Source organism: Cyprinus carpio, chromosome A24, assembly GCF_018340385.1.
Source record: "Cyprinus carpio isolate SPL01 chromosome A24, ASM1834038v1, whole genome shotgun sequence".
Classification (NCBI taxonomy): Eukaryota; Metazoa; Chordata; class Actinopteri; order Cypriniformes; family Cyprinidae; genus Cyprinus; species Cyprinus carpio.
The window spans coordinates 17684218-17694501 of record NC_056595.1 but is presented as its reverse complement, the minus strand read 5'-3'; the positions used below and the strand labels follow the sequence as shown (position 1 = coordinate 17694501).

Genomic DNA, 10284 nt, shown 5'->3' with positions numbered 1-10284 from the left:
GCGTTCTTACTAGAACCAGGAAGTAGAACCATATTAGCCTAGTTCTATCATTACTGCACTGACTCCTCATTGAACATCGATTACACCTTGCTAATTATTTATAAAGCCCTGAACGCATTTTAGTCCTTCACGTCCACTGCCATCTCAAAACTCTGACCATTTGATAATACCTAGAATATCAAAATTAACTGCAGTGGCAGATCTTTTTCCTATTTTGTGCCCAAACTCTGGAACGATCTACCTAGTGTTGTTCAGGAGGCAGACACACTCTGTCAGTTTAAATCTAGATTAAAGACCCATCTCTTTAACCTGGTTTACACATAACACACTATTGCATTTCTATAATTCAAATCAGTTAAAGGATTGTTAGGCTGCATTAGTTAAGTCATCCGGAACCAGGAACACTTCCCATAAAACCTGATATACTCGCTACATCATAAGAAGAATGGCATCTACGCTCAAATTAGTCTCATTCATTCTTAGGTTCTGAGGTCACCGTAGCCATCCGGATCCAGTCTATATCTAGACCAGATGGTGAATCAGCACCTATAGACGACCAATACAGCCCTGAATGTCAGCGGAGACCATGTCAACTAGATGTGCCATAAATTTAAAAGGTTTTTTCTCCATTTCTGTCATAGATGGAGTTTTAGTTCCTTGTCACTGTCGCCTTTGGCTTGCTAAGTTGGGGACGCTTGACTGATTGCACAGACACTACTGGAAGAGAGCTGAACTGGATGACATCACTGAATTATCAATGAACTGACTAGCAGGAAAAATGATTGTACCCTCATTTTAATTTGATGACATGCTTGGCACATGGTGTGCACAAGATTACATCGCTTGCTCACCAATGGATCATTTGCAGTGAATAGATGCCGTCAGAGTCCAATCAGCTGATAAAAACATCACAATAATTCACAAGTAATTCATATGACTTCAGTCCAGCAACAGTTTGAAGTTAAAAATGTCTTTAAGATTACTTTGTTTCTTACAAACACATAGCTTTTTGCTTCTTAATATGCCATTTGATCGACTGGAGTCATGTGGATTACTGTGATGTATTGAGCACAATAATGAGTACATTTAAAAGTTTTTTTTTTTTTTTTTTAATCAGTACATATAAATGAATGAATAAATTGTGAATTGAATTAGTGAGTTAATAATAAACCTTTTTCAATACATAGAGTTCTGAAATATTTTGCCCTATAAATAAGTTGTTAAAAAACAACAGAGACCTGAAAATCCATAGTAAAGTTAGTTTGTGTTTTCATTTTGGTGACCTTTATTTAAAAACACATATAAGTGAAACGTAACAGAAAACAAAAACAATTTATATATACAATTGTATAAAATGTATAAATTAAGTTTTAAAGATGGAAAAACATTTCCTACTTTGTCATACTGGCATAGCTTTAACAGTAGAGGGCAGCACTGACTAACCAAAGGGGCCATTCCACAAAACAAAGCTCAAAATACATCCACCCTTAAAAACCATTTGTGAACGATATCAAATATATAATTCCTTTGCCTATATTAGTCTTTATAGATGACATTTAAATAGTATTTGAATTAGTAAAAATTGTGAACTTGGTTAGTGAGTTAACTAAAATATTTTGCATAGTTTAAAAAACAACAAGAGGCCTAAAATCCACAGTGTAGTAAAGCTGCCTTGTATTTTCCCTCCATAAATACTCTGTACAAGAAAGTGCATTTAAGTGATGCCAATATAAAGAAAATAAGTTCTCTTTTTTAAAGAGGAAAACTCCAGAAGAGCCTCTGCTTTTTGGTGTTCTTAAAACATTAAAAACCGCCAGTCTTCACTCTTGCTGCCTTCATCCTAAAGGGCACAGAACATTTTTCATTCCATCAGTTAATTTTCTTAAGGGCACAATATGTGGTAAGACTGCATTACTTTATGATAGTGATTGATAAGATATGCTCTCATACTTCAGACATGCAACTCTCTTCTGTGTCCAATTCTGTGCTGGGTCAGCGCAGATAGATTTTCCTTTCTCAGTTTGGAAGCTGCAATGATGTAAATTACAGTGAACTTTAGCACCAGAGACAACATTATCAGCAGCCTAATGTCTATAAAGTCATTGTCAACAAAGCTTATGCATGTGGCATTGCAAATACACATGATCCTCTTTCTCAACCCCCCAAAATATATAAAGAATACATTATATTATATTAATAATATAACAATATTCTATATATTTAAATGTTTTCTTATATATTCACACATTACAATAATGTGAACACACACTCTAAGAATATGCACTCTTTAAGAGTAAATAAGGTACAAAAGTGTAAATTTTGAAATGGTACTGCTCCAGTAACAGCGCACACTCATTCTATTATACTGTTTAAAACAATAGTGAAGTCATCAAAATAACACAGGTGGATGTATAGGGATTTGATAACAATAGGTAATGCATTATGATATGAGTTACCAAAAAAAATATCTATATTTATACACATATTTGTCAAATTTGCAAAATATAAAAAAAATATAGATATGCATAAAACCACATATATATTAGTAAAATTACTGTTTGTTTGTATTACATATTAAATAATAAAATTAAAATGTTTTTTTAAAATAGCACTTATTTTTTAGTAAAAATACATTTACATATTTTTAAAAAAAGTTCATTTAAAAAAAAGCATAAAAAATGATTTATAGATATGTAATTTGTTCAACATTTTTTTTTTCTAAATTATAAAAATGTATACAAATGTATATTATATATATTATTATATTTCTGTGAGTATGTAAATGTTGCATCATTTACATTAATTACATCAGACGTGTATGCAAAAATATAACTTACATTATTGCTGCAAGATCACAGCTGCCAGTCATGTTTTGGATAATGTAGCCTTTCAGAATTCCACAGCGTCGAGGGTGCTTCGTGTAACTAAGACAGCAACTCACTGTGAAACAGGAGTGAAAGTGTTATTCTGATGTTCACACATTTGCAGGCTATGTAAAATGTTCCACTATTGTCTAAAATAAAATCTGTATCTACTGTAACAGTAACTGGACCAGAAGGACTTTCACATGCATGCTAATACAAAAGTTTCCCAGTCTCCATTCAGCCAGGAAAGCTGAATACGTAATCCAGCTTTCACTATACTAAATCTGTGCCCATGAGCACAAAATCTTTATTTGTAAAGTGAAAATACTACTCCATGCAATCAGTGTGTTATATCACACAAAATGTCTCAAATAACAGCGGATCATTAACACATTCAGCAGAACAGTGCTTTAAAAGAATGTTTCACATATATTTTAAAAGCACATTCACTCACCTGCATCTGTCTCCACAAAAAAAGCGATGAGTATGAGGAAACTCAAAGTGTAGATTTTAAGGCAAGCCATCTTTGGTTCTTTGGAAGCGCTCCAGTATCTCATAAAGTGTTTAAGTGTTGTTAAGAGAGTGGTAATCCACACAGAAAACGTTCTGAAGAGCTTTTGATGAACACTCAATTTAAACCTTCATTTGGAATTTCCCCCACCCTTTGGAATTTATGTTCACTCCCCGAATGAAACTCTTCTGATGTGGATATACGCTGCGGTCGGGGCAGGTGTGTGAGACAGTTGGAAATGTAATCTACTTCCTGTTTCCATAACCACGTGCCTCTGATTAATGTGTCTGATTTTAAACCAGCGAAGGGTCAAATGTTATTCACATGCTTGAAAATACTCATTTAAACACTAATTTACAAATAAATGAATTCATTTAAAACGTTTTAACATTATATACAAATTTTCTAATTTTAGACATGCCTTTAGGAATACTTTGTAATACACACCTGTGATTATGAATACATTATAAATACAATCAATCAACCGACTGATTCATGAATTCAAGAATCCGTGAATTAAATAGTCATAGATTAAAAAAGGATTTGTATACATCTGTACATCTTTAAAGGACATTTGTAAGTTATTTAGGTTTTAGATGCTGTCAATACATCAGTGCTACTGAAGTGTCTGTGCAAACTTAAGTAAATGTATGTGGTAAGCATTTACACTTGTCACACCCTATTTTACATAAATTATATGTCAGTTAATATTTAATCTGGGCAATTAGAGACTTCATCTGAGCGTGTCACTGCTGACACATAAAGATGATCAAATGTGCCGACTTGATTACACATATATGAAGGATTTACTTGCATATACATCAACTGGTCAAGAGCATTAAAGAGATATTGTTTGTCTTGTGTGGAATGCAAAAGAAGATATTTTGAAAAATTACTTTTTTTTTTTTTTTTTTGTCCATACATTGACAAATAGGATCTAGTATTGTATTGGACCCTAATTTACAAATGTGAGTAAATGATGACATAATTTTCATTTTTTGGGCTTAACAGTCCCTTTAAGGAACAAACACACCTATTGGAATACTTTTTTATTATTTAACTTGGATTACCAAACTTAACAATAGTTTGAAAGGAGCTTCAGGCTCAGATTTCAAGTGTCGCTTGTGCTTTTAATCTTTTTCACCCTGATTACCTCAAAATATGCCTAGTTTAAAGTGGTTCTAGTCTTACATTGAGATATTTGCCTTGATGAAAAGCTTTATGTGGTTCATTTTCTTCATTGCAGTTCTGCTGCTTTGTGCAAGATATCGGTTGTCAACTGCTAGAATTATTCAAATAGAGAATAAACTCATCAGTAAAAGTCAAATGAATTACATGTGAGTGAATAAAGCAAATTATATAGTGTTAGCATGAATGAACCTGAAAGAGAACAAGAGAAAGTAGAGGACAGAAGTGATGGTGCTGATGAAGAAAACATGATAGCTTTCTGTTACTAAATGGCTGGTTATTATTTTACTCCAGGTGTCACCAATTCCATCAACTCTAGTTGGTGTAAAATGTGCAGAAATTAATGATTAACTCACTGTAGGAAGTGTTAAGAATAGCACTGGCTAATTGTGGACGTCTTTATTGTGAAAAAAAGTAAAATCAAAATGTACAATTTTGCATTTGAGCTAAAAGTAGTTTGTCGCCCTTTCTTTTCCAGCTCTTATATATATTTTGTTTATGCAGAAGTCTAAAATTAGCTAAAGTGCTAAATTTAGACGCCCTTCAAGGCTATAAATAACAAGCAGGAAAACATTTTAATAATGTTCTGCATGTGAGAAGAATGATAAGTTCAGAGGTTTAGGTATTACGTACAGTAGATGTGGCAGGATCAAAAATGCTGATGAAATAGAATGTAGAAATACAATTCTGCATTTCAGTATAGAACAAGACAAAATAACATCCAGAAATATTTGTTTGCCATAAGGTCATTTTGAGCAGTTTTGGCTATTTTTGAAGAGCTTTAAGCTATTTTTAAGTATTTTAAGTTTGTATGCTTATTATTTGTGAAATAAGTTCCTATATTTATATGGTATATATTAATGGTAACCTGCATGCATTTAAATTCATTTTTAAATGTATTATTCTAAATATATATTTAGTGTATTTTAGCCATTTAAAAATAAAAAGTGCAAACTGCATGATTCATGCAATCAACTGAACACTAAAAATGAATAAATGTGATTTATAAATATTTATATGTACTTATTAATATGACATTTATTTTAATGTTCACCTAACATTGAGTACTTGAATAACCTTCTAAAATCTTAAAATGCCTGATCATCTATTAAATTGTAACATTACATAATCACTCAATCCAATCTCACTCTGGGAAACATTCAAATGGTTCCATTCAATTTTTTACCAATCTAGTGTTTTCTGTGGCTGAGCAGGCATGATGTTAAACATTTGTTAAAAGCACACGCTCTTTGCAATAAAGGTTCTTCATCAGAAGAAGTTTTAACATCCAAATAACATTTCCCTTTGCACTAAAGGTTCTTTATAGCAGAAAAAGATTCTTCAGATCATTAAAATGCTCTTCACAACAAGACAATATTGGTTCTTTTAAGAACCGTGTCTTGAAAGCAGACAAGTAACACTAAAGAAGGCATTTTGCAGCACACTTCTTGCAAGATTCTTTATCTTTGAGGAAATACCTTGAATGCCAAGTTTATTTCCATGACTGCTGTTTGAATGCCACACATTTTTGCAACATGGCTAACTCAGTTGATATCTTCTCATAAAATGGTTTGAGTCACACAGATCACTTGCACAGATGTCCTTCCCTCCTTGACCTTTCATTTCAACTTAAGAATAAATGATATTTAGAGGTAACCAGAGCTTCAGAAAGAATCTGATCAACAATTTGCTTGCATCCTTTTTAAGGGCATGCTGGAGGCCAGCACAATGCATTTAGTTATCTAAATATATTGTATTATTACTAAAACATATACACTGCTGTACAAAAGTTTGGGATCAGTGATTTTTAATGTGTCTTCTGCTCATCATGGCTGCATGTATTTGAAAACAAAAATACAGAAAAAAAAACAGTAATATAGTGAAATATTATTGCAATTTAAAATAATGGAATATGGTAGAAGTAGAACCACATATTAGGAATAGTCATGAAATATGTGAATACTCGTGAAATCACCATCATCATCATCATGTTGCACCCTTGCAAAAAAGAAGTGTCTAAAGGCCAGTCATTTTTGTCAACAATGTATCACACTCTATGTTGAGGAACAAATCCAGTTTCTTAAATGCATATGGCATTGGACATTCATTTTTGATGATTTGTACACAAATTTATGTAACAGAGATATGACAGAAAAAAAAAACTGTTATGAATCATCTCATTGGCCTAAATCCACATAGTTACTCAAAACCTTGCACTTATCAACTATAACAACTTAACCATTTACAGTTGTCACACCTGTTTTGCATAAATTATATGTCAGTTAATATTTAATCTGGGCAGTTAGAGACTTCCTCTGAACATGTCACTGCTGACACATAAAGATGTGCCGACTTTACACTTATATAAAGGATTTACTTAAACTGGTCAAGAGCATTAAAGAGATATTGTTTATTTTGTGTGGAAAGCAAAAGAAGATATTTTGATAAATGTCTTTTTTTTTCTCTCCATACAATGACAAATAGGATCTAGTATTGTCTTTTGACCCTAACTTATTCACAAATGTGAGTAAATAATGACAGAATTTTCATTTTTGGGTAAACTGTCCCTTTAAGGAACAAACAAACCTACTGGAATACCTTTTTTATTATTTAACTTGGATTAACAAAATTTAACAATAGTTTGAAAGGAGCTTCAGGCTCAGATTTCAAGTGTTGCTTGTGCTTTTAATCTTTTTCACCCTGATCACCTCAAAATATGCCTAGTTTAAAGTGGTTCTAGTCTTACATTGAGATATTTGCCTTGATGAAAAGCTTTGTTTTTGTGTGGTTCATTTTCTTTGTTGCAGTTCTGCTGCTTTGTGCAAGATATCCGTTGTCATGCTAATTTCTAGAATTATTCAAATAGAGAATAAACTCACCAGTAAAAGTCAAATGAATTGTGAGTGAATAAAGCAAATTATATAGTGTTAGCATGAATGAACCTGAAAGAGAACAAGAGAAAGTAGAGGACAGAAGTGATGGTGCTGATGAAGAAAACATGATAGCTTTCTGTTACTAAATGGCTGGTTATTATTTTACTCCAAGTGTCACCAATTCCATCAACTCTAGTTGGTGTAAAATGTGCAGAAATGAATGATTAACTCACTGTAGGAAGGATTAAAATAGCACTGGCTAATTTTGGATGTGCCCTTTAAATGTCTTCAATTGTGGGAAAAAAAGTCAAATCAAAATGTACAATTTTGCATCTGAGCTTAAAGTAGTTTGTCCCCTTTTCTTTTCCAGCTATCATATGTATTTTGCTTATACAGAATTCTAAAATAAGCTAAAGTGCTAAATTTAGATGCCCTTCAGAGCTATAAATAACACCCAGAAAAAACATTTCAATAATGTTCTGCACATGAGAAGAATGATAATTTCATGTATTACGTAGATGTGGCAGGTTCAAAAATGCTGGCAACATCCAAAAATATTTGTTTGCCATAAGGTCATTTTGAGGGGTTTTGACTGTTTTATGTAGCTCTTTAAGCTTTTTATAAGTATTTTAAGTTTGTATGCTTATTACTTGTGAAATAAGTTCCTATATTTATTTATATTTATATGGTATATACAGTATTTATGGTAACCTGCATTCATTTTAATACATTTTTAAATGTATTTAAATGTATAAAAATTTATTGATTTTTCCACAATCTAGTGTTTTCTGTGGCTGAGCAGGCATGTTATTAAATTTGTTAAAAGCACACGCTCTTCGCAATAAAGGTTCTTCATCAGAAGAAGCTTTAACATCCAAATAACATTTCCCTTTGCACTAAAGGTTCTTTATAGCAGAAAAAGATTCTTCAGATCATTAAAATGCTCTTCACAACAAGACAAAATTGGTTCTTTTAAGAACCGTGTCTTGAAAGCAGACAAGTAACACTAAATAAGGCATTCTGCAACACACTTCTTGTATGATTGTTTATCTTTGAGGAAATACCTTGTATACCAAATTTATTTCCATGACAGTTGTTTGAATGCCACACATTTTTACAACATGGCTAACTCAGTTGATCACTTCTCATAAAATGGTTTGAGTCACACAGATCACTTGCACAGATGTCCTTCCTTCCTTAACCTTTCATTTTAACTTAAGAATAAATGATATTGAACCAGAGCTTCAGAAAGAATCTGATCAACAATTTGCTTGCATCCTTTTGAAGGGGATGAGTTCCAGCTACAGTCATTTTGAACACAACAGCCCACATAATTGGGTGTTTGCGTACGTTCTTCCATGAAAGGACTTGCATGACTCCTGTCTAATAAGCACCCTGACGTTTTCATACAGATCTCATAGTATATTTCCAACACAAGAAATTCCATTCTTTTACTGGCACTGTAGTATCTGTGCATAATTCAGAGTGTGAGGTTATTCTCTTACACTTCTTTATGTTGCAGCTATGAACGATTGCTAACATGGCTGTCACTTATAATAAAATCCTCTGTTCTGAGAGTGAGTAAATTTCCCCCCAACTTCACTAAAAACCGTCTGCAATAACCACTTCATTTGGATAGCTGAGCATCAAATAGACATCATGCAAAATGTCATTTCTAAATTAGACTCGCTGACAAGAAATTATGCATAAGTCACTTTCATTTAAATGTTATTTCATATGCAAACATTCAATTTAGGCTAATGCTCACAACAATTCAGAATCAGACTTTCTGCATTTCTAACTCATTTTTGACTTGATTTGAAATGACAAGAGTAAAAATCACCATTTAATCATATTTACATCTCAGAAGTTTGACAAATTTGGTCAGTGACATTCATTGTTTCAAAGCTTCACATTCCAAACACATATGCTTTTAATATACCATAGAACAAATATATTAGACATGTTACTTCAAGATCTACACACTAGTTCTTAAGTTAAAAACAACATAGAAATATGCTTCCTGGCACATTCACTTTTTTCCAAGTCACATGATAGCATTGCGTGAGGCCCAGGCGGAAATGCATGCCATTTTTTACTTAAAAACTCCCTCTCCACAGCAAGCTGCTAAATCAAGAACCGCTGTGACTGGATGAGTGAATGAATGAATGAATGGATGAATAAAGCATTTATATCAGGGGTGTCAAATTTCTGGAGGGCCGGGGCCCTGCAGAGTTTAGTTAAACACACCTGATCCAACTAATCAAGTATTTCAGGCTTGTTTTTAAACTGCATGGTTTGCAAGTTGGAACAAAACTCTGCAGGGCTCCGGGCCTTCAGGAATTGAGTTCGAAACCCCTTATTTATATAGTGCTAGTGAAGCAGATGGACTCGTGATCGATTCATTTTGATTGAAAAACTTTCCAAAACATGACGTGTTACCAGAGAGCAGCTGAGGCTTAATCTGTTTGCAAAACATGCAAAATGTGCAGGTGTGACCTTCAGGTGAAATCATATCACATTATGTCACCATCAGAAAGCATAAAAATAACGTTGAATCTAAAACAATAAGCTCAATTACAAAAAACAACAACAACACAGGGACACATTTGAAAATTTACAGAAAACACTTTACATGATACAGAACAGGAAATGTTACAGTAACAATGTTTATGTCCTTATAAAATATTACATTTCCATTTAATTCTTAGTCTTTTTAAATAACTTAACATTTATTGTTTTTAAATGTATGTCTTTTCCTTTTGACAGTGTTTCCAGCGATTGCAACATTTTCCACAGCTTAAACTATGTCAAATATTTGAAGGCATCTAATAACTGCCATGTGACA

The 10284-nt window shown here is 32.8% G+C and overlaps 1 protein-coding gene across 1 annotated transcript; it reads right to left on the bottom strand.

The window, feature by feature from the left end:
* Positions 1-779: 779 nt before the first annotated feature.
* On the bottom strand, positions 780-3638 carry LOC109061817 (C-C motif chemokine 20-like). The gene is made up of 4 exons (XM_019078905.2): positions 3319-3638; positions 2838-2940; positions 1951-2028; positions 780-1840 (listed from the first exon to the last, which is right to left on the bottom strand). The coding sequence occupies exons 1-4, from the start codon at positions 3419-3421 to the stop codon at positions 1804-1806; spliced, it is 321 nt and encodes a 106-aa protein (XP_018934450.1). The 5' UTR covers positions 3422-3638; the 3' UTR covers positions 780-1803.
* Positions 3639-10284: the final 6646 nt, after the last annotated feature.